This window comes from Nilaparvata lugens, chromosome 1 (genome assembly GCF_014356525.2).
Source record: "Nilaparvata lugens isolate BPH chromosome 1, ASM1435652v1, whole genome shotgun sequence".
Classification (NCBI taxonomy): domain Eukaryota; kingdom Metazoa; phylum Arthropoda; class Insecta; order Hemiptera; family Delphacidae; genus Nilaparvata; species Nilaparvata lugens.
The window spans coordinates 61137546-61164378 of record NC_052504.1 but is presented as its reverse complement, the minus strand read 5'-3'; the positions used below and the strand labels follow the sequence as shown (position 1 = coordinate 61164378).

The 26833-nt window shown below is 33.0% G+C and overlaps 1 protein-coding gene across 2 annotated transcripts; it reads right to left on the bottom strand.

Moving 5' to 3' along the window:
- Positions 1–8580: 8580 nt before the first annotated feature.
- LOC111050013 lies at positions 8581–25752 on the bottom strand. 2 transcript variants are annotated; one of them, XR_002606027.2, is made up of 2 exons: positions 25482–25752; positions 8581–10110 (listed from the first exon to the last, which is right to left on the bottom strand). XR_002606027.2 is itself a non-coding variant. In XM_022336247.2 (2 exons), the coding sequence occupies exons 1-2, from the start codon at positions 24231–24233 to the stop codon at positions 9808–9810; spliced, it is 315 nt and encodes a 104-aa protein (XP_022191939.1). In that variant the 5' UTR covers positions 24234–24331; the 3' UTR covers positions 8581–9807. The 2 variants fall into 2 exon arrangements, 1 of the variants encoding a protein (XP_022191939.1); XM_022336247.2 differs by lacking the exon at positions 25482–25752 and adding an exon at positions 24222–24331.
- Positions 25753–26833: the final 1081 nt, after the last annotated feature.

Genomic DNA, 26833 nt, shown 5'->3' with positions numbered 1-26833 from the left:
GTTTTCGTGAAATTTGCAATCAAAAGTTAAAAATGGCCGCCATTTTGAAAATTTACACCGAAAAGTTTTTATTTTATTTTCTAAGGTTGAGTCTTTATAGCATAAATATTCATAAATTCAGATCAATACATCATTTCGTTCTTGAGATAAAAATTCCTATGTGAAAAAAATAAAATTGCAGCTATAGGGATAACCGCTGAGTTTTGGACACTTAGAATACGACATTTGCAGTCTCCTATCATCCAGGAACAATACTGTACCCTAAAATGTTCGACACTACTTCTGAAACACTCTGTATATTGAATAAGAGCTTTTAATTATGATCGTATGTTTTCCGGGGTTGGACCCTCCTTCTGTGTCGTACCGGAACCTATATAATGATTCAAAAACAACTCTGGTTATGGGTAATATTTCATAGATTCTTCAAATTTGGCTTCAAAAAAATTATATACTAACGTAGCTTCACTAATAATTATTATAATTTATAATCCAGTGCTAGGAGTAAACTAGGAGTAGAACCAGATCTAAGAGTTCTAGGAGTAATCCAGTTCAAGGAGTATACATGATATTGGAAACTCATGTGATCTGGATCCTATTAAAATCACGAATCCAATACAAGTCTATATTGTCTCATAGCTTGGATGAAGCTCAAGCTCCTGGGAATAGTTCAACCCTAATCACAAATAACGAATTGCTCTGGGAAGAATCGAAGAGATTCAACAACTTGATAATATGTCAAACTTACGGCTCTGTCTCCCTATTATAAGTGAACTGTTGACAAAGGATATCAAGTTTACAGTGATTTCCATGTTATCCAATCGTTCGATCTATTAGATACAAACAAGCCGCTTCACACAAACAGAACAAATAACGAGATTCAGATATTTTCCTGCTCCACTAATTGGGTTTCCAAGGGAATAGGCATACTAGAAATTGGCATATCCAGATTCTTCTATCGAAGAGCTTTCCACTTATATGAAATTCAAAGATCTTTGTTCTCGAGATAAATGATTTTGATTTGTTGTTTAATGAAGGAGGATATATCCTAAGGTTCACATGTAAAGAACACTGGTATGAAGTTATTTCTACGGTTCAAGAACGCCCGCCCGCATCTATAGGCTACATGTTTTTCTGGGTCTCAAGAGTAATTTATTTTCAAAGTATTTAGAGAGACTTGGGTATGGTTTAGATCCAACATTATAATTATATTGTTCAAGGCCAACTTGTTACTATGTCATGTACTGTACTGCTATGAGGGTACCATTTACATCCGTATTGTAGCCGTTTTTTGAATTCCCATTATTTGTTCGAATAATATTACCAGAATAAACGTAGATTATTCTCGATGTGATAAACTGGAGAATTAAACAACTAAAATTTAAAATTCAGCGATAAAACTAATTTTAATTATGATAATTGAATGACAATATAATTTTATTTATTTTTTCATTATGATTGATACAAAATATTTCAGGATGGATCCTAGAGATGGCTGTGCTATCAGTATTAAATCAGTCAGCTGAGGAAGTTATCACTTTCATGGAATATAAAATAGATTAATCAACATTAATAATAGTGAATAATGATGATGTTCAAGATAATGAGTAACATTTTGATAATAATAATGAAGAATTTTTATTACTTTACAATGATTCTGATGATTATTCAATTTAATGATTGATTATTAATGACTATTCAAGTTGATTATTCAATGTAATAATTTATTAATGACTATTCAAGTTGAGACATTTTAATTTCATTGAAATTACTATCTGAATTATAATTACACTCGTATATTTAATTTCTTCTCTTGTTCACTTGATGGAAAGAAACCTCCATAGATCGGTAATCCAGTCCATAGTCAGGTGAGGCGAAAGCCTCTCTACTATACTGGACCAGGAGAATAAGGTGACAAATAATGAAACCAAGATTTGAAAAATCAGATGGAGTATGCAGTGAAGCAAGTGTAGCACAAACTATGTGGGCTAAATTAGACGCAAATATCAGGAGAGAACTTATTCATGAAATCATAAAGTTAGGAAAGGTAGTCCACTATTTGTATTTTCCTAGACAGTAGACACGAATGTCCCCTTTTCCACTTGGACCGCCAATGATTATTTTTTCTCAGAGAATATTATTTGAAATTATTTTGATATCAAGGTGCTAACTCGATAAAGACGTCACAAGATATTGGCTTTGCTTTAGCACAGCTTGTCTTCGACCAACCATAAAATATGTATTTTATTATGTAAAGGCTATCAAACGGGATTGAATTTTTCTAAACTTGCCGAATTTCCAACATTATGGGATGAACTTGACTGCAGATTCACAAAAAATTAAGCTGTATCAAACCGCCACTTATGCAAACAGGGCTGTCTGTTACAAGATGAGCTTTCTGCGCAATAGGGATCCCGTTGTGATAACTTCGGTGTAACACATGTAAGACGTCGCAGCTTTCTATTGCTATGAATAATGGATTTATAAATATATTTGCGATCCTAAATACTAAATTTCAGCGAGAGAGCGGCCAAAATCAATCATGTAATTCAATGATTAGTTATTTTGAATACTCTCATTCATTCCAAAATATATTGCTAGCTATCTTAATAATCATAGACTAAAATATATTCACAATATATCAGAGCAGAATGGCTTCAATGAAACATAAAGAGCATAACATCTATAATATTTTAAGGAAAAGATTTGGCTTATGCATGTGTATGGGATAGGAAATTCATGCATGACGCATGACGCATCATCACGTCTGAACAACTGAACTGATCAACTTGAAATTTTGCTTGAGGATTATTAATCTACCGAGGATGATTAGCATATTTTCAGTTTTTCAAGATTTCACTAGATGAGTTTTCAATTTTTCAAGTTTATAATTTGTCAGGTTTTCAGCCCGTCAAGTTTCCAGTTTATATGAAACTTTACTTGAGTAGTCATCTATTTATCTATCTATCTATAATATTATGAAGGAAAGTGTTGGCTTATACTGTACATGTAAGGGATATGAGGTAGACAAATGACGCTTTATCACTCATCAATATTGAACTAATTAACTTGCAATTTTACATAAAGATTCTGAACTTACCTAGGATGAATATAGGCTAATTTTCATTGCTATTAATCAATCAATTCTAATTCAATAATTGAAACAAATTAATTAAATTTGTTATTCAAAGTTTACTTATCTATAAAAGCCAATCCAAAAATAGCTCTCTCTTAATTCTGTAAACTAGTTACTAGCACGAATGAAAGGTTGAGGGTTCGAGATCGATCAAACTATTATTTTTTTGTTGGAAATTTTTAACTCTGATTAAGATTATCCATGTAATTTTCACAAAATATTATTATATTTCAATAAATAATTGAATAATTATTTTATTTTTTTATGTTCCCTGAACATAAAGAGATTGCATTTCACAACACAAAATTATCTCAATGCAAAGCACAGGCTACCTGCTAGTAATATTTATAGCATTCTCTCAATTGACTTCTTGCTAGAAGAAAAAGCATCAATATATCAATACGTAACTGCTTGTGCTTAATCGCTATTAGCATATTACTGGTGAAGATTTAAAGTTTGTGCAGAGATATTACTGCTCTTATTTGAGTGAAGTGACTCAAATTTGACTTGAGATAAGTGACTCCTCTTCATTGTATAGACTTATAGCCGAGTCCAAAGAGTGAAGAGGATCGAAAGTTTTGCATTCAAAGATCCACAAGAAGGTAGCTGTTTTGTTTTAGATCAAGTATTATCAACTGAAATTCATCGTTTTTGGAGCGTTTCGAGGCATATTCTCATGTACTACGAATCTACGAAACGTCTTGTTTGATCTTACATCTTACATCCCTGTAAAAGTAGGTACTACTTTCAGCAATCATCATAATCGTCGGTTTTGACATATTGTTAGATTGCTGCGCCTCTGTCAGTATTCTCACCTCGCCAACAATAAATCAAGGTAATTTGGGTTTCTTCATGTTTTTACGATAATTTGTATGTGATGTTTAAATGCGAACGCGCCGCGATAAAATTGAGAGAGTTATTGTCGACAGCAAATGGCCAGAGGCTCCACTTGTTGTCATTATTCCCGGCATGTCAGCAGTCAGCAGTCAGCAGTAGCCCCTTCTTCCTTTCTGCAGTGGAGCACCTTCAATTAAGATCCCGCCTCGAAATAATGGCGTCTCGACGTCTTTTTTCTTGTAAATCGCGTAATTGGCTGTTCTTATTCCAATTACTAACAAAGAATCTGCTGCTACAATAATTATAAATCACGTTTTGTCGCTTGTAAAAACACATGAACCGGCTTTTTAGATCTTGTTCATGCCTTCCTCCTCAAATGCCTTGTCGGATTTGATGCATTAACAAGGGTAGAAGCAAGAGTGTCTGCTGGAGCAAGTGCCACAACAAATATGCTCATCGGACTTCCATCATCATTAAAAGCGCGCAGCTTTGTTCCAAAAACAGAAAAGTTTTTTGAAAAATGCAAGGAACAAGAGCGCATGTGCAAGAGTGCAGGCCGTCGCCCAATTTTACAAGGAAAATTGTACTGTGTTCATTTTTCGTCAACTTGTATCTCTCTAATTGTACTTGGATACCACAACAATTCCATGCTCTTACTTCATTCATCATTATTTCATTTTTTCAACTACTGCTCTTTTCTCATAATATTATTCTCATTCATGATTTTCCATTTATGAAGGGTGCCCATAGAATATATCATAATTTGATAATAGTAAAAATATTATTTATGATGCATAATATACGTATAATACATAATATATCATTTATCCTATTATATATATATATATATATATATATATATATATATATATATATATATATATATCAATTTCTATATATCTGGTTATCTGGTTATTTTTATATCTGGTATTTATGTTCAACGGATCTCGAAAACGGCTTTCACTAAATTTGGAACATAGTAGGTTAAAGAAATAAAAATTCGATTACAGTAGGTCTCATCCTTAACTCGCTGAACGACATTAAAAGGAAAGGATAATTCATCCATGCTGGAACAGCTGAAACTTTCGTCGTCTGTGGATGGTAAAAAGTGAGCGAGTGATTCTGTGGAAAATCAAAATATCGCATCCCCGAAATTCATAAGCTGACGTATAACCAGCTGTAAAATATAAACACGATCATTTGAGAGAATTGTGTTCTGTCATGGCTTACTCTATCTATAGTATGCTATGGTTCTGTTTATCAATAAACAAAAATAACGAGCGGAGCTCGGTGCCCCGATTCCCAATATTAATACATAATTTAAAATTTCATAAAAATAATACACATTCATCATAGAATCAAGAGTGCCCAAAAATAGCGACTGAAGACCTTTTTGCGAGGGTATCTCTTTTGTGTGTGGGGGTGGGGGTTTCGTACTAAATTTGGGATATTTAGCGGAGATGCGTCATTTTATCCCTGAAAGAATTGCAAATACTTTTGCGTGAATTATTTCCAACATTGACAATCAAATATATCTGTTACACCAACTCACATATTTTATCTACTGTTCAAGTAGGCTATATTGATTAATAAAACTTCCAAACTATATCAAACTGTTTGAAACCATATTATTCTATAATAATTATCACAGTCTTTTTACCAGTTTCTTATCTCATTCCATTTATAACTTGATATCTTAATCAGCTATCAGCATGTTTGATGTTTGTATAATCGTTATCAATAAGATCACTTAAATCCTATATTTCTCATTTCATACATGAATATTCTTCTCCAGAAATATTTCTCAAACTTCATGTATTTCCATAGAAAGCTGTATTACATTGGAACCAAATATATTATATAAGTTAAACAGTGGAGATAAAAATTGAAGGTAGAGTGTTTACTTTATTCATATTACATTTTTTTTTATAAAAGTTAAATTAGAGTGGAAACTATTATACTTTCTTCATACCTTTTCCAAAGATAATATGCTGATAAAATTTATGTGAGTTACCAATAAATTTCATCCTGGATGTCATAGATTCCAGACAAGATTCAAAGCTGATACTGGAGCTTCGCATTTCATATGACCTGAAACTTATCAACTTCACTCCCACTCTTTTAGAGTATAATATTCAAATGAGGTGTTCTGGTTTCTGAATTATCATCACCACAGTTGAAAGACATTGATAGATTGATGATTTTTTCAAAGAAACTTCAACATTCATGTATTCAAAATTCCTTATGTAAATATCATGTCTCTTCTGTGAGACTATGAATGAGACGCCCTGAATGAGATTTGAATGTAAAGCGGATGGCTATTAATATTCATGGTATGAATTTTGAGTATGTGCCATCGTCCTAGCAAATACATTCACGTGTCGCAAAGACAGACAAGTTAATGTGCTGCTCACATGGAATGACACCACTGATTTGATTCTACACACAAGCCCTAAACAAAGGCAGAGAAGCTCTCATCAATAACCTTGAGAAATTTAAACGAAGTTATCGTGTATAAAATTTGCGTAAGAACTCTAGTATCTACATATGAGACCCTGGTTATAAATTGCTCGAATTTTTGAATTATCTCACCTACTCAAAATAGTATTTATCCGTTTCTCAACGATTGAGTTTTGCTGATTTGGAAGAGCTACTACAGCTACCGTATTCAAGGAGTCTTCAAGATATCAATGTCCAATTAGATCGACTATGCAGTAACGCATTTATGAAAATGAACTCTTACATTATTTTTCATTAAGTCCTTCACCAGGTATTCTCATTATCCCTATTTTTTCCTGTGTTCTGCAGTGACTCATATGAATTATACAATTTTTAGATGGTATTAAGCAAATTTCAAGATAGAATCCAGTATCTACGAAAGTACCTGAATAAAATGATATAGTGAATATATGGAGTAAAATAATCTATAGCTGTTTATAGTGAGAACTAAACTTATTTGAATCCAAAAAATTTAGTTCAGACTGTTCAGTGAACACTGTATTGATGGAAATAAAAATATCAAGAGGGAATAAATCATTGTCACAGTGTTCAACATCATTACAGTCAATTAATGGATAACTTATTCAAATCGAAACAGTCCAGGACTAATTATCATCTTTCAAAGAGTGATACTACTACTTTTTCTAATTGCGTATTGCTGAATGCTGCAACTTCAGGCTTTGGCTTTGCGGGTTTATCCTTTTCAGTGTTGGAGCTGTCAACAGCTTGTTCCCGCCAAAGCTTTTACTGGTACAAAGTAGCCAGCTTAAGTTATTCAAAGTATCACTCTCCAAATCTGGACTGAGACAGGGCACGGTGAGATTAAATTTAGATTAAAATTCTAGTCACGAACAACCAATTTAGACAGAAGGCTACCTACAGCACCGTACAGATCACAGGTGAAATCCATTATTTATGCCCGGTTGCAGAGTCGTTACATAAAATCAAACATAGCTATGTGAGACATAGTTCAAAATCACTCACATAAATGGTTGGTCATTCTAATCTCGAATTAGTATCACACATAGGTCACACTGCAGCTCTAGTTCAAAATCACTCACATAAATGGTTGGTCATTCTAATCTCGAATTAGTATCACACATAAGTCACACTGCAGCTCTATTCACTTTTTTCCGTACATTTCCGTATATGATTCTATCCAACCAATGTTTGGCATCGGGGAAAGTTTCGATCGACATTACTGTCGTTTTTAGCTATTGAAGACACAAATAAACTCTTTTTGACGACTCTGCAACGAAATCATGTGTTTAATTGGGCTTTTTTAGATTTATGGGAGCTATAGTTTACTTTGACGTCTGTGCAACGAAAAGTGGAGTTATGGCTTCATGAATAAGTTAAATGCCTGATTTTAACTTTATGTGACGACTCTGCAACCGGGCATGAATCTTCTATATAATTGGTTATTTATTACATGGGAAATATCGATCCAATTTATATCATTGGCGCACACATAAAAGCAATACCGATCACAATACCAGCTCACATGAAATCACAGCTAATTTTGAAATAATTTCGAACAGCTCAACTAGTAAGTTAGTTTGTTATAGAAGTAATATGAATGAAGAACGAGTACAGTACTGTATTTTGTACAGTCTATCAATATGCCAAAATTTAATTGGGTGAATTTCTTATTACTACAGAAAAATTAAAAAGTTCATTAATTTTGTTTTCTAATGACAAAATACATTTTTTAAAGTACAGTATTTTGTTCGTAACTTACTTGTGAATATTTTCCCACTTTGAATTTGATTCAATGTTTGAAACAACTGAAATTGCTCTTAAACGTCATAAGAAAATCAATTAGATTTTGTAATCTCAAGTAACTGAATTGAGCTGATATAAAAACTTATTAATTTCGGTATTTTATAAAAATTTCCACGATGAAACTTTTTAATTATATTCATATTTATTATTAATTTATATTTTTATTAATTGGTCATGCGAGTTGTATGAGAGCCCAGGTTTATGAAGTAAAGGTGGAATCACAGATAAAAGAGGTTCAATCGATTGTAAGATATCTAACATTCTTATGAATGATTCTTTTGAGATGATTTTTGTGAAGGAGAATAAAGACTATTAATACATATTCGTGAAATGTTTACTACAAACTAAATTTATTTCACCTCTATCATGAAAAAGCTAAAAACATAATGTGTATAAATGTATCACTTTTGCAAATGGTTCAAGAATACATGAAAAATTAAATAGTTCAACAAAGAAGTTTATTCAATATTGAGAGTCTGAGATCATTCATGTGAGAATTCGTTGCCTTTCTTTGGTATTATTGATTTTGTACTCATTAAAAGATTAGAAAGTCCAGAAATTTCACATAAATCTAATTATTATAAAATTATTCACTCTCACACTCAATAATGCTAATACTTTTTACAAAATTGAACATTGATATTCTGAAAAAATAAATTAACCTCTTCTAAGTTACAAGAATCCAGGATCAATCAGAGCAGCCTCCTAAATAAATAAATGAACTGTTAACTATTGACCCTGAAGTTCACTTAATCTCTTTAAAACACTATAATCTTGTTTGAGGATATTGCACAAGAATATTCTATTTATTATGTAGAGAAAGTGTTATTGCATATATAATTAATTATAAAAATAATTGACTAGAATGTTTATGTCCATTACGGCCTCTTTTGATTGCATGAGGAGCCTCAATGAAGCTATGAAATTTTTTATGAACTCACTCAAGATTTCAAACCATCTTCCACAAATATAATATCCATAAACGGTTAATAGAAAAAATTATTGATTTATTAGTAAACTGATTATTGGATTTGATAATAGGCTTAATGTAATCTTACTATCACTCAAAAACAAATTCTACCAAGTAGTCATACAAAAAATTCAATTTCTGTTTTTCATGGACTATAAAAAGATCACAATACTTTTATTACAGTAACTCAACTTGATATTATCAGCTTAAATTTGAATGATCTCTTAAATAAATTCTGTCCAGTACTTTATTTAATATTCATATTTAACTTTTCCACTCCATCATATGAAAAATGTTAAGGCATATTTCAAGATAAACTCTGCATTGAAATTTCAAATTCGAACAAATAACAATCAACACTGGAAATCGTTGAGTGACTTCACTAGTTTCATGTACATTTTTCGTTTGAACATATTGTATTATATTATATTATATTATATTATATTATATTATATTATATTATGTAGTGAATATAAAATAATTTGTTCATATCTCCTATAAACACTGGTACATTTCAGTATTCAATAAATAGATTATACAAACTACAGTTCTTCTTTGGCTAAAGCTTTTGGATTGCTCAACATTATGAATCGTCATGTATTGATGTGGCCGTTTGACATGATGCTGAGTAGAATATGTTGGCGCCCTGGTAGCAGGACATTCTGATTTTATGAATTTGACTATCGGTCAAGACGCCTTCATACCCTGAGACGCTCCTCGTGAACTCTGAGTGGGCTGTTGACAAATCTAGGAGATTGGAGTAGGACTGGAATAGATCCCCCTCTGACTCCAGCCTTTGTTCCATGATGAATTGTTGAAGAAGAGCTCTTATTTTTTCTTTGTAGCTTGCCAAAGGTGGATCCTCTCTTGATAACATGGTTAGATTCTGCAACAAACATTAATTCGAAAAGTTAATTCTCATAATATATAGTCCATCTTCAATTTTGAATTCCGCGATTTCCATATTATGTTGAAAGAAATCCAATAATTCTTCATTCCTGCTATTATCTAAATGTGATAATTATCAAATAATATAATTATTATTATTGTTGTTGTGATGATATTATAATTCAAATATGTTCAGCAGATTTTAATGTTTTCCACATTTATGTTGGCAAAATACGATATATGAATTCAGAGAGAACTCAGAAATAGGAGAATAGCAAAACGTTTCGGCCGTTTCTTGTATTGCCTCAATTCACTTTTGACAAAAGTGTTTTATGATTTGTTTAGTTGCTAATATTTGGTTACTGATTATTCGTTTAGATTCGGACGAGTTGGAGGAAAAGCCATCTATTATTATTCTATCTACATTTTTTTGCATCATTTATTCCACTCAAAGCGTTCATCATTGAATATTATGAATTATATTATCAATCAATTCAATCAGAGATACTTTCATTTATATAGAGATGAAAAACTCTATTGACTGCATGTGTTCTAAAGGCGAAGTACATGCCGTATCCAGAGTTCTTCAGGCAATGTAGCCTGAATCAAACTCTTTCCAAGAAGAGGGATATCAAAAGATGCCAAATGTTAATATATGATGCTTTATTTGGGTTGCAGAGGAGTTGAATCCAGCTTCATTACTTGTGAGAAAAAGTTTCGGAAAATAAAGACATCGACATGTATCCCATGCTCTCCAACTTGAACGACCAGATCATTATCTGCAAAATTTCTCGCTTTAAAAATTTATGTGAAATTTTGTCGGTTTTATTTATTCGCCTCCAGTTTCAAAGAGGCTGTCAACTTCACGAACTGGGTGCAATGGTATCATGTTAATCGGCTCAGAATCCGTTATTTATGCAACAACATTAATTTCGATCGTAAAAACAGTAGTTGAGCCTACCTACGAAAAATACACAATAATAAAACTCTGCTGATGCACTTGACTTGAACGAGTATTAGCCGACAAAATAAACAAAGCCAGGTGAATCTCGTCGTACTTAATGACTAACCAATTCCAAACAAGAATATTATTGGTCGTAAAATATGCAATAATGCAGTCAGTGATATGGAAAAGGGAAGTCTTTCATATCTTGTGAATGGGTACGTGACTTGACAGCCGAAAATTGCTTCTTTCAATTCTGTTTAAGTGCAGAGTATTACAACAGTATATGCTTTTTCTTCATAACTTAATTCTAACAGACAAAAACTTTTTCATTATGTAATCAGAAAACCAAGAATGAATCATTAGAGTTTTGAGAAATGCGGTATTATTCAGTCCTGTTTCAACTTTCCAAATATATGAGTCTTGATAAATTCATGGACCTGATATTTGAGGAGCATTTGAGTAGGCATTCATACAGGTACAGGCCTACTGAATATTCTCGTGTTCAAGATCATTATCTGGTTGAATAAACATCTTCATTCTCGGCTAAAGAATTGCAAATAATTCACATTTTCAACTATAAGAGGTTGTGGCGAGAACCAATTCTAATTTCGTATTATTTCAAATATATACCACATATCAACAGTATTATTTGAATAAAACCCCAGTTTCAAGATTCAAGTTGTCAATCATAAAAGATCGTATGAAGCGTCTTCCACCACATTGTCTGTCATTCCACAGCTTTCTCGCAAACTGAATCAAAACTTCTGAGAACATTTTTTGATCTTCCAGAGCAGGTGACAAGCCGAATCATTTTTTTTTTAGTGATTATTGAGGTAGGCGGCACAGATGTTGTCTGCACAAATCATCAAGGGAGTGATTATTTAAAACAGACAGGTGATACCGACGAACTCTGAACAGGAGCAAATCAGCAGAAACGCAGCGGACATCGTTCAAAAGAGAAATGAAGAAGGTAAACTATAGAAATGAGAAAGATGCGGAGTAAAAGAAAGAAGAAGCAGGTTATTGAAAGAAGAAATCTAGCTGAAGGCTGATAAGAGGCTTAAAAGCTCTCGTTGAATATTTGTGCAATTATGTCAGTCAGCAGCCGATTCTTTTTCAGTGAACCGCGTGAACCCTCAAAGACAGCCAGCCGTCTTTCAAGATGGTTACAGTGTTTGCATTTCCAGCCGCCAACCTATTATCCCAAATTAGGACCGAAACGGCTAACCAAACCCAGAAATATCACGCTGAATTACACATTTGCTTTGAACTCGACCAGCGAGCAAAATCCAAAGACAAATATATTGGAAGTTCTTTCACTGGTAAGTAGCAAAGTATTTATTTTTCTCCTCTGTTATGTATATTTTACAAACCGTAGTAAATTGCATTTTCAACACTGGAACATTCTGAAACTCAATAAATTGGAGCACCCCGAGCTGTTAGCCCTGATTAAACATAATGCCCTACAATGGAAACCCATGTAGAAGTTGTAAAAAATAAATTATTTCCAATCATCATTTTATAATGATAGAGATGAGTAATTTTTTAACTCTCCAATCGTAGTATCTTGTAGTCCATCTATTTGAATAATAATGAATAAATGTTAAAAAATCACTTTCTGTCAATTAATATCGAATTTTATGCTGCTCAAATGTGAAACTGAAAGAAATTGTGAAAAAATGGAAATTTGGATTCAATGCATTCTTGAAGTGTGAGATTTATTATTTAAGACATGAATTTATTTATTTCATCTACACAAGCACAAATCATAACTATGATTGGGAGAGAAACAACAGAATTAACCCAAAACTCTCTCAGAATTATATAGGCACAATGTGCCATTTTAATATGTGATTATGATTCCAATTATTATTTTTTTACGAAACTTCATAGTCCAAATATACTAGAAATTCAAGAAAAAATGCATCCCATGAAAAAGCAGAGACTGGCAGAGACTGATGTTCCGTACTCCAGTAAGTACGTTCAATTACTTTTTGAAGATAAATAATAATTCAAGTATCAAATTATTAGAATTTTCTTTCGGATGTAAAATTATAATCATCTTTGTAAGAAAAAGTATAGGATGAATATTTCATAATATTCCATTGATTTAGAGCAGATTCTGCTTGATCTTATCTTGTTGAGCCCGAAGTAGAAAGCCCGGCTCTGAAATTTCTCTTGAAGATAAAGTCATTTTACAAAAAAATCCAAGTGTTACAGAAACCATCGGCTCGAAGGAGAATAGGATAATTTGACGAGCAAGGCATTCATTAGCTATCCCCTCAATGCTCAGCCAGTAGCCTCTTAAACACTTTTTCAAAATAATAAAGCTTCCACGAGAACTAACCTGATGTTTATGGCTGTAAGTGTTTTTTTACGAAAAGTAAATAACGTGCCGAGTACCGGAGAACGTCTATTCCAATCATCATTCTTCATTAATTGCTCTTGAGCTTACATTTCTAACCTCCCAAATTGCCAAAATTAGGTACCGCACTCATAATTGGTTCACATCAAGCTGCCCATAACTCATGTTCTCCAAACAAACACCGACCCTCAAAGCTCACAGCGCTCTGAACAGCCTTTTCAATCACTTGAACAATCACAACTCGCCCAACTATAGTCTCCGAATCGACATAATGGACGACCAACTTAATTGTTTCTTTGAGATAAATAAATAATTGGAATGCGAGCGTAAAATCATTTAAATGGCTACCAAAAAACCCATGTTGCCTCTGTATTGGCTACAGGCCATAAACTTAGTCATTCTGAACAAGAAAGTGATCCCCACTCTTTGAATTACAATCATTCAAACAAATTGCTTCAATTTTGACTGCTGGTTGATTGTAAAAACTTGACTTACCATTCCCCAATAAGGTCTACAACTACCGTAACCCATCTTAAAATTGGAACTATTTTTTAAGTCACCAATAGAATTATTTATTCAGTGAATGAAATGAATTAAATAGATTCATAATTTATTTCAAAATAGATCAAAGAGATGGGATAAATAAATGTGGAGTCATCTTCGATAACGTCGTAGTTCAGCTGAAAGACTTCAGTACACAGAGATGAAATAGCTGAATTTACCCAAATCAAATACCGGTCGATTATTGGTTTTCCAGTTGATGATATCCAGATAGAGTTATGCAGGTATTCATTGGTTGTGTTATATTAAACTTTTATCAATTTCTTTGGGATATTATTTCCGTGAACTGGCAGATACCACAATTCATCTTATTGTTGGCTTGTACAATTATATTTTTCTCCACGACAAAAATATGAAGCAAGTTTTTTATTGGAGTTCTTTTTTCTCAAAGTGTGAGATAGAATCATCATCTTCACACTAGAGATAGGTTAATAATGTATCAGAACCGGTCTATTTGGTCCTAATATAAGTAGCAGGCCAATTTGAAAGGGTGGAGTGTTGTGTCCAGGCTGCTACCAGCGCTATAAAGTGTTAATACTTCATCTCCAACTACTGCACTGGCTCGGGATTTATTTCGGAAATTCACGCCTCCTCCTAGAAATATGATTGCAGGTACTAAATGGATGTGATGGTAAAAATGGAGTGGTAGAAGATAAGAATCCAGCCAATTAAGAAATCTAGTTGATCACTCCCTTCTCCAATAGAGAAGTGTTAGAGCCGAAAAAACCCTAATTAATTTGTCTGATAAGATTTTCTAGGTGTCTGATCAAATAATTGTATTAGTTGAAAGCTCTCCTATTATATTCCTTATTTCAGCTGACTCACCAAAAAAATTCAAGAATTTCGTGAACTAATAAATAACCGAATTCGTTTATTCCAATTCTATGTTGGCTATTCAATTAAAAAGTTGGAATATTTTTTAATTCGCCAAGTATTATGTACCTCAATCTTATTTCATTCATTCGTAGATAAAGGAATGAAACATGTTTTATGCCAGGAGAAATAAAACAATAATAATTGACTTATTTATTTCAAACTTTATGACCTTCAAATGAATTTCTTGGATGATATTTTTACTTTCCTTGCCCTATTACCATAGGTAAGGAAAGTATTGCTTTCCGAAAAAAATTAAGGTACCTCAATTTCTAAATTTCTATACGTTTCAAGGTCCCCTGTGTCCAAAAAAGTGGTTTTTGGGTATTGGTCTGTATGTGTGTGTGTGTGTGTGTGTGTGTGTGTGTGTGTGTGTGTGTGTGTGTGTGTGTGTGTGTGTGTGTGTGTGTGTGTGTGTGTGTGTGTGTGTGTGTGTATGAGTGTATGTGCGTCTGTGTACACGATATCTCATCTCCCAATTAATGGAATGACTTGAAATTTGGAGCTGAAGGTCCTTCCCTTATGAGGATCCAATACGAACAATTTCGATCAAATGCAATTCAAGATGGCGGCTGAAATGGCGAAAATGCTGTCAAAAACAGGGTCTTTCGAGATTTTCCCAAAAACGGCTACAACGATTTGGATCAAATTTATACTAAAAATAGTAATTGATAAGCTCTATCAACTGCCACAAGTCTCATATCTGTAAAAATTTCAGGAGCTCCGCACCATCTATGCAAAGTTTGATTTTAGATTCCCAATTATCAGGCTTCAGATAAAATTTATACAAAAAATTTTGAGTGGAAATGATTAAGCATGAAAATCTCTACAATTGATGTTCAGTAACATTTTCACCTAAAATTGAAAATAAGCACGAAATTCGATAAAATGTGATTATTTCAATTGCAAACTGTTGATTCTATTAAATGATTCACTATGAAGAGATGGCAGACCTCGTATGTCTCCAGCGTTATTTTCCTGTCACCAGCTGGCTCAGATCTTTATAAGTAGACTTGAGATGCACGTGCACACTAGCGTCAGGTGATCAATTTTCATAACGGCAAGGAAAGTTGTGTGAGTGCGCCACACCAGATTTTTTTGTTCATTTCATTCTACATTCTTCCACTCTGCTTCTTCAACTCCATTAATAACCACTAAGTCTTCCCCACTGTTTCTCAATACTTGAGTTGGTAACGTTTTTAGTTTTTATATGAAACATTTTTCACTCTCTCAATATTTCTGATCCACAATCAAAGAATAGAATAGAATTTCTGCCTTTAATTAAACAAGATAGATATTATGATGTGATAAAGTGTTTCTAAAAAACTTAATCCAAGAATTCCGATTTTTCATGGATTCTTCAAGAATTCATGGAATCTTTTTTCAGAATCAAGACTTTTCAATTAGTCCAGGCAACGAATGCTCAAATAAAGGTATAGAGGGAAAAGTTTGGAACACAATTTTCAACTCCACAGCTCTTTCAAGGATAGCAAGAGAATTAACATATCAAAAGTCCTCACCCCTACCCCCTGTGCTAAAGGGGAGGGAGTGGTTTGAAAGTACAATTTTCATAGTTTCATAGTTTCATAATTTCTCATAGTTTCTGAGATATCCGCTCTTGAAGGTGAGAAATTTTTTGAAAAAACACTTCTGCCTCCAATTTTTTCATCTTTTCGGCCTTATAATTTTTGAACAATCGATGAAAATATAATCTTCAATTTTATGTATATTTACACTATTTTATGCATTTCCCTACGACTGTTGCAGCAGTATTAGTGTTGAGAGTGAAATTTTCTGTTCAGCAACAATAGGTCAGCTGACAATGTAATTTGGAGGGAATGTTTGGAACACAACTTTCGACTTTGCAGCTTTGTTGAGACTAGTTTGGAGGTGAGCATATCAAAAATCCCAACCCCTACATCATGTGCTGAGGGGATGAGGGTGGTTTGAATGTTGCATTTTCCACTTATTATCTTGGAAACAATGCGTTCTATTGACATAATCAACTACATGAAACTGAAGCACCATAAATTTCCTACAAGTTTGGTTTGGTAGAGGTTTTCGATAAATCCGATACTTGTCGAGATATTTCAGTTCTTAAGTGATGCATTTTCGAAAAACCAGTTTTTCTTCCATTTTTTCGCTCGTTCAAGTCTTATAACTTTTCAACTATTGATGGAACAAGAATGTGCTGACCACGAGATTGTAGAACATTAAATTAACTTCCATTTCATGTATAATTCGACTATTTCACGCATTTCCATACGACTATTGCAGCAGTTTTAGTTTTTAGTGTCTTTGTTTGGTATGGAGTTCAGAAACACCCCCTTTGTTTAGTTCCGCCGACCTTCCAATAGCTACTCAATATGAATGTTCATACTGAAGCACACTGCCAATTTACGATGACAGAATTGTGTGATATTAGAAAAAAGTCACTTGTTGCAAATCTTGAGATTTGACACTCAAAACAAAAACTGCTGCAAGAGTCGTATGGAAATGCGTGAAATAGTGTTTCAAACTTTTCCCTCTATAATCTTTCATTGACTGGACTAAATGAGAGTAATTGAAGCAATCAGAAACAAGTAATTGAAAGCAAATTGTCACATCTCGACAACACACTGGAATGATTCCAATGAAGCCATGCATTGTGGACTCCCTTTATTCCCTATTAAACGGGAAATAAAATAGGAATTACATATATTTTTATAGTGATTTTTTTGCTCAATTATTGAAAATGTTCAATAATTCTTTGGCTAACCCAATTCTTGGGTTATCCGGCTGATATATTTTGTAGTATATATTTTATATATTTCACATATATTTTTATAGTGAATTTTTCTACTGAATTATTGAAAATGTTCAGTGATTCTTGGGTTATCCAGCAGATTCAATTGAGCTTCAAGAAATACAATCAATATGTGTTTTATGTTATATATATATATATATATGTTATATATTCATTCAGCCATCATTACCGCAAATAAGGTACCGTAACAGACAGATAGAAAAATAAGCAAAAAGCCAAGATGCATTCTTTGAATAATTTTGAAACAAGAAACATCCAATTAAATCAACTGCAGCTTCGTTATGCAGCACCCAACACCTTTCTCTCAAATGCAGAGTTCACAGGCTTCATACTAATTTTGTTTGAAAGACTATGTTCATGACAAGTGGATTGGTCATGACGGCGTAAAAATTTTGTTCTTCTTGACAGGAAAAAATAAGTTGTTCAGCTTGTTTATAAGATGATTTTCTGCTTTCCAAGTCTGAGAGCAGCAATTTCAAAATTTTCAAGCGTGTGGAATAATATTATTATATTAATGCATCTGTAAAAAGATGGGTACTACTTGTTGTGTGTTTAATTATTTCCTCTTGTTACTATTTTTTCTCTCTCTTCCTAGAATGACTTCTGTTTAATCATAGAGACTTTTTTTTTCATTTCATTTCATTTTCATATTTTCATTTCATTATTTGCTGTGTTTATTTTTTCTGCTATCTAAAATTGTGTTTAAATTTTCTGTTATGTATATTTTTCAGAAAGACTTTTCGTAAAAATTTCATAAACTTTTCATTTCTTTCAATTTGTATTAAATATTCATTTTTAAATTGTTTCACTTGTATTATGTGTTAAGAGAGCAATTATGGGATATTATCCTTGTGCTCTCATATGTATCTCAAATAAAATATTATTATTATTATTATTACTCACTTGTTACTGCAAATACTTTTCAACCACACTAGTCGACAATTTTGAAGAAATTTGAAAAAATGCACAAAGGTCATCAATCATCATTATTGTTCATTGTTGATTTTAATGAATACAGTTCTAGGAAAAAGCTGTACTGTAATACATATAATGTAATTATTTAATACGAGTGAAAGAATTGTTTCATTCTACATTTTACTAGTCTATTTCTTTAATTACATCAATGAGCAATACATAAAATCTTATCTACATTGTATCTCACGTTGCTTCAGGTAACAGCTTCTGTCAGAATATCCTCATCAATATAGATTTACGTGAAATGCAGGCTGCATAACGATCTAAGCTAAACTGCTTTTCATGGTGTGCAGAAAAGCATGGAATGAAATAGAATAGACGCTACTCAATTCAAATATCAAACCATAATATAAAAATCTATAAGTTATCTTTCTTTCATTAATAACAATTGTTTTCTGTCAAAACGTAGGAATCACATCACAATGCAATTACTCATATACAAGTTCTGCAATCTTATTATACTTAACCCCTTTTTAATACGGAGTTCACTATCATTATGTATCACTGCTGATAGTTCATTTCTTAGATAACTTTCCTTTTGAGTCAATAATTCAATAGTTTATTTATTTACACTGTGTCTTATACACCACATTAATGTATCGGGCTAATAATTTATACAATAATTTGTTTGAAAAAGTATGAACAATTTGGCTGTATATTACTATCTAAATAAATCACGGTTGCACTAAGTATCACCGTGAGTATACTCAAGTAGCCTGGTTAATAAACGTTTATAACATCAACTTCAAATCAATTCTCAACTGCTTCAATTGATATTAATAATAATATTAATTTATTCAAATATTGAACCTTCTGATGCTCTAAATGAATTCTAATTACATTACTGACCTATAACTCAATTGAATATTTGATTTTATTTGTAATAGTTCACAAATGTTCATAGCATTCATTCATTTGTGTTGGCATTTAGATTAACGTTTTAAAATATCGATGCTTGAAATTGCTAAATCAAAGATCGCATTGGAGCACATGGTCAAGTAATAAAGACTGGGAATCATAATTATTGCTGTTGGAATGAGTTCCAAGATCTAGATGACGATGGTTTGGCTAGAGGAAGGAGGAATAACATTGATAGGGTGAGCAGAGGGGAGGGGTGCATAAATTACAGACTGTGGTGGCCAATTATGCAGTTGGCACATTCACTCCTCCCTCTTCTATACTTCTTCATTTTTTGTCAGTCTTTTTCTACTTCTTTTCCTCTCTATTACTCAACTTCACAAACTGCAGTCTAGCTTCATCCTTCTCTTCCAGCATTTTCTAATAATATATTTCTTATTCCTCCATCACTTAGTTTTCTGCTCATTTTCCTTCTTCTCTCAAGAATTGTTGCGTTTCTCTATTTTTCTTATATTATTCTCTCTTCAATTTCAGTTTTCCTCCTGTATCACCAATGAGCATTTCATATAGCCTATTTTGTTTTTTTGTTGATTGTTCTTCTTTTAATTCATATCATTGTTTATTCGTATTCTCCTTCCAGCTCCAATTTTTTTTATTTTCTTTTTTCTGTTCTTCTTCTGTGTCATTTTGTATACCTTATTCTATATTCATATCCCTTTCCATATACCATTTTCTCTTTCCATTCTCTGTCACAAATTTCCTCTCTGCTTCTTTCCACCCATTCCATATTCTTTTTCTTCTTCTTTTCATTTTCACTACCTCACCTCCTAATAATTCACCTCATACTACTGCTTCTCCTAATCTTATTCCTCCAAGTTCTCTTCATTCTCTTCGTATTAATTCTGTTTTTTCTCTATCTTCTCCTTTCCTTCCTCTTCCTCATCGTACTTCAACTGCTTCTTCTCTCCCTCTTCTCCATCTTCTCAAACTTTCACTTTCCCCTCTTCGTCAAGAAACTTTTTATGTTTTCCTCTTTGCTCCTTTAATCCTTCCACTTAGTTTTTCTTCTTCTCTCTCATTACAATCACCTTCGACTCTCTCACTTTATTATCGTTGAGTTAAATGTTTTCACCTTTTGTTTCAGGTCCAAATCGTCCCATTATGACAATCCTTTATTATTAATCGTCAGTGATTCATTACCAACCAGCCCATTAGCAACGCAAATTACGGCCGGCGTCTATGCAAATCAGAACATTTTAATTTGCTATCGATGTTCTGTTATTACCAGTTTATGATTTATCTGCCCTTAATGTAATTATTGTTATGTGTCTTGGTCAGAAGTATTCGTCTGAACACCGAATACTCTCACATTTCCTCAATTGTTAATCACATAGGTTGTCTCCTATTTATCATCAACATTTTTTCAAGCATCGAAATATTGTTCGAGTTCAGTCCAACAGCTCTCTTATCATAATAATTGAATAACATTAATGAGTTTCCATCATATGAAGGAGAAATATTATGACCATAAAACTTGTATTAATACCTCTCATGTTGAAACCTTTCATTTATTTTTTTGTTAGTCTGATTAATAATTTGAATACAGAGTTTGACTTGATGACCATTAATAGTCCAACCTGCATCAGCTAGCAGCTTCAGTGTTTAGATTGTGACTTGTTAAACCTACACGTCATATCAACTGGATCACAATAAAGCTCCCTCTCTGAATTACATTTATTTCGAATAAAACCAATTTTTATGTTAACCTATCAACCTATGAACTAATTACTTTTCCAATTAACAGATTGGGCAGCAAGAATGTTCAATACAATAAATATGTTGTATATCATACCCAGGGAACAACAGGAGTAAAAATGTACTTCAAATTGCTTGCAGCGTTTCGTGATGTATTGGAGCTCTAGATACAGCCAAAATAATCTCTCTAATACTGCCTATTAGAGAGTACTGTATTCGAAATACAGAGCAACCACTTCCTTTGCTTGAATACTGAGAAGAGTGTGATAAAAATTATTAATCTTCGTACAAAGACTGTTTGTTTGTGAAGACGGATGAGCCATGTATCGGATGGCCATCTAATATATCCGGAGGCTGAGCCGATGGTCTATAATTAAAAATATGCTCCATAGTCAGCCTTCATCTGACCAAAGAGATATTCAGAGATATACACGACTTAGTCAAACAAACAAAGCAGATAACTCAGCTAATCGTCTGTTTGTTTGCTTTCTAACATGTTAATTTGGGATAGTAATACACCAGAGGCTGATCGTGATACTCCTAGTCAGAGGTTCATTGAGGATGTGATATTATGACGCTGACCCTACTCACTCTACTATGTCTATGGGGGTTCATTATCTTGGTCTTTTTCAGCTCAAGTTGAAATATCACTTTCATGAATGAGTAAAATTTCTTCACTGATTGAGAATCATGTTAATCTTTGATCTTCATGTATCTAATCATGAAGAGTCTATAATTATCATTGATACAATATTCAATATTGTGACTTTTGATAATAAAGACGCTGATAAATGAAGATGCTGTGAGGAAATCATTGAGTGTAGCGATGGTTATAATAATCTGAATTAATGATGATGATGGTGATATGATGTGACAAAGTTATTAGGCAAGTAGACAAAGTTACTTGACTAATCTACCATTTAAAAATCGAAAGATTTGGGCTAGTGCAATTCAATGAAAATCTTGACAAGGCTAATATCTATTTCGAATTGACAGAAAAATCCAATATGAACAACCAAAAACAATCACACAAACAAATGACATTCGAAAATTATTATTATAAAATAATAAACTACTGTAGTGATTTTACTAAAGGTCTACAAATTTATCCTAGATTATATTCCTCGTTTCCCTCTTCAGTTCATTATTTTGTTTCGAAAGATTCACAAAGAACCTTGGTGTGATTGATCGAATTTATATTTATAAATATGCAGGAACCAATTAAATTATTTGTAACGTATTCAATACATTTTATAGTCGCTTTAAGTGGATCAATTTTGTTGACGTTAAATCTATTTGCAGGTATCACTTGCTCTTTTATAATGCATATCAAGTTGTTTTCCTGACAAAACAGCCCTTAATTCTACCAGTCATTTAATCGATATGTTTGCAAGATTCCTATTAATGTATTCAGTAATCAGAGGTGGATGATCTCCAAACGTAAAACACGTGGACTGAAGAACAGCTCACCCGCCACTTACGTGTATCGCAGTTACCAAAAAAAAATGCCAATAAAATCAAACGTCAAAAAAATAAACTTGAATTTGACAGCGTTAATAAAATTGTTATTCACATACATTTATGTGCAACAAAGTTGACAAAAATCTTAGTAAATTGGACGCATTCAAAAGTTTATCTCGAATCAAATCATTTGCTGAAATATCTGGAATGACGGTAAAAAGGTAGTAAAAGTTTTATTACAAACGTTGATCCAAATAAGTTTGAGTGAAGTTGATCTGACACTGATCTGATGCAGATGGACAGACACTCAAAATACATAAGTGCATTTAAGATTGTAGATAAGCCACGTAAATAACTACGGTAAGTAGTAAGCATGCCAATAAAGCCGAATGTTGTATGCAAATTCTGGATTTGGTTGGTGTGTGAGTGCGCGGGAGAGTGTGCGTGTGTGAGTGACAGATGTGCTCTGCAATGAGTTCTACCCCGCACCCTTCACCCCCAATGATAGGATTCAACACACGGTGGCCGGCAAAACTTCCGTCAGCTGTCGAGTACCACAAGTATAGTTATACTACTCTAAAAAATATATACTATTCCCTCCATACTGTCTGATCACCACCGGTGCCGGCCTTCAATGAAAAACAGCTGCTTAAAAAGTACTACTCGTAAAACTTTGTGAAGCCGGTTTGGAAATATTGTGGAATAGTACGAAATGGTACTGACAGAATCCTACTGAATAAAGAAATTTTGGATATAGTAATATTATTAAATGAAGCATTTGACTGATATACGAGATTTAAAGATGGTTGGTTAGTAGAGATGGTTATTAGAGGATTTTACCACACAATACTGAAGATATTCATAATAGATACGATATTATACTATTCTAGTTTTCCAGTATAATTGGTGAACTTTAATATTAACATTTCAGTAGAATGTTTTTAGTTCGACACATTCTGGTTAAGACACATTTGATGACAGAAATCGTTTATCAAAGAAACTTTAAATTTATCAACAATTTGAAATCATATTAATTTGATGAGTCTTGGCGATTTACAATGAATGTTTCATTGCAAGTCAAACAGTTATTGTATTAAAACAGTATAAAATTGATAAGCAGTTGGTTGGGAATCATTCCCCGATTTTTTGAGAATACTGCACTGAGTATGAGATTAGTTTCACTTAATATTTCAGCTCAAATTTATTCCAATTCAGAATATGAATTCAAATTATACAGGGACCTTGAGACATATTTGTGGCTGCGTCACAATAATTATTTAGAATTGGCTGCGACCAGTTTAGAATTGGATTGAATGAACTGAGACGATGCGCAGGGTGTCTAAAACTGTCAGATGAAGATGTAAGATACAGTTTATCTTTGCAATGCTTCTGTCTCAAATCTTACGTGTAAAAATCATATGCAATAATTATTATTCTCATGACAGTTAACTGGTGAGAATAGTAATCAGATGTGTTCAATTAGAAAAACAATTATAATTTTGTTGTTACCTCAAAATACATCGAAGATGAGTGTCCTGCCTATCCTCTACTATCAATTACTGTTTAATAGTTGTAATAGTGAGCTACTGCCAACACAACCAACTCAGCTCTAATAGAAATAAAATAGTTCAAGTATTTCACAGCGAATGGTAGGAAGTCTTTATCACGAGAATTTCCTGTAGCTATAGATTGCTCTGTGTTTTGGCATCTTTCACCATAAGCTTAGTAAGAGTGTTAATCCTTATCAAATTCTATACTTAAACATTTTAAAATAAATGCAAAACCCTTAAATTTTAGATACCTGAGTAGAAGAACTTGTATTCCCAGCTTCCAGTAGAAAAATCTAAATACATACTAGATGCTTCTTCAATTTATGAGTTATAAAAGAAAAAATCAACTAATTGATTGTACCACTGATTTTTGAAGAATCTAATGCCAGCATTAGTGGTTTGATAACATTTCTGATCCTAATTTTTATCCCATGTATCAAGCGAATCATTCTCTTCATTAAACTAGTTTCAAAAGTAAAGCTCATGCTCAATTATAAATTAAAATTCGAGCTGGAGTCATGCTTCCAAAATAACTTGTTTCAGTTCAAAACTAAGCATTATTTAGATAATTATATGAGAGACACACCAATCCTAATCAAGCTAGCTTGTGTTGAATTGAAGACTAAGTAAAATATATGTGCTTGTGAGTCAGCTTATAATATCTGTATTTGTACAGAAGGTGCGTATAATTTTTGAAGGTGCGTATCGACTTCATTAGGGTCACGAACACGTGCATTTCGCAGCACGAATCAGCTGATGCTATGCATATTATATCTATATCTGTACAGAGACAGTGAATTACAGGAATAGTCAGCTGATGTAAAGTGAAATGCGCGTGTTCATGGCGCTGAAGTCAGTACGCTGCTTTATATTTGACAATTAAACATTGATGTGAAACGAAAATGTGAACTAATGTGGGGAGATTAGATTAAAACAATCCTATATTGATTGAAAAGTTATAACAAAACAAATCAAAGCGATCGGTATGGAATGTTTGTTGGTAAGGATATATTAAACATTTCAATACAACATTGAGTTTATCAACGTTCGAATCTAGCGGCTCTCAACTCTGTATTCTTTATCACCATCATTATTCCTGAAACTTGAAAGGGTAGAATATCTCTTAGAAACCGGAGAGGATTCACTTTTGCCAATCCAATGAATATGGTTTATACAGGTTTTCAATTATCTTATTAATTTATAAATTCAATGTACTCACCTATAACTGTCAGTTCTCGATGATTGTTGTGGTTGCAACCGAATGGTGAAGGAGTCAAGCCTGCTGTCAGTTGTCGAATAAGCGCTAATGTGGTCTGTACAATTTCAGTATGAGCTCTGTGTACAGCTCAGTAGCCACGAAGCGCGCAAGCAGATGTGGCAACCCTCTTTCTGGCTATTATTAGCAGCTAGTACTTCAGTTGAACCCTCTCTCCTTCCAACTGCTGTTGTACTGATCCATACTGTACGAGGGGAGTGCCCAACACAGAAGGGCGATCAAGTTAAGTCGTCTAAAGGCTTCGCTTCCTTCCGTTTTATCTCAAACAACTCTCGCTCCAACATAAAACTCGTATTACACTCTTTATTAGAGTGTTCAAATTGTCCGTAGAGCTCATTTTATTATATCATCTATCTAGCTTGATTCAAGAAGACAATTTCAAGCAATCTATTACATTAACCAGACAAGCATTAAGTAGGTATCCAAATGGAGTATGTTATTGGAGTTTGATGCGTTGATAGTCAAGATTGAGAAAATCATATGAATGCACGAGTTAAGCCAATTAGTTACACACACCGATTTTTGGACGTACGGTTTTTTGCCGTCCTTATAAATACCATTAGATTAAACAGATGATGTCAAACAGATTATGGTTGTCAAATTCTAATGTTTAATCGGAGGAATCAGACAGAATTCATAAGGACGGCGAAAAATCGATGTGTTTGTAACTGACTTGGGGTTTCAGTTGATTTTCCTATTCCAACCAATCAAAAAGTAGATAGGATTTTCTACGGCTACTACTACTCGAGGATCCTGACGAAAAACACTTCAAAGAATATCATCAATGTTTTAATGTCTATTTTCTCAAGCAATGACATGTTTCTACTATGTTAGCTCCATTAAATGACACTCATAATCTGCAGAGAAATAGTATGAGAAAGGTGGTCAAGAATGTGTTGCGAATAGTAATTAGATAGCCTTTTCATTACAATTACCTATCAATAAGTTGTAAATCATTTTTCTCGTTAGAAAAGGTCACAAATTTTGTCTGTCATTAAGGCTAGTGCTTTCTCCTGTCTATTAAATTGTATTATTATTTTTAATATTCATGACAAGTTCAAACAGATCAAACACTTTTTTGACTCTTTCCAAACTCACTAGCCTAAAAACTCTAAAAAACAGAATCCCATGACAGGAAAGATTATTTTGAAATTGAATAATCTAATCTGAATTTGGTGAGATTCTAAATCACTTCTATAGCTTGTATAATTTCTCAATGTGCGTTTGTATATTAATATAGAATGGTCCAAGTTATTAGAGTTAATCACACTTTCCTATTACCTAAAATTATCAAC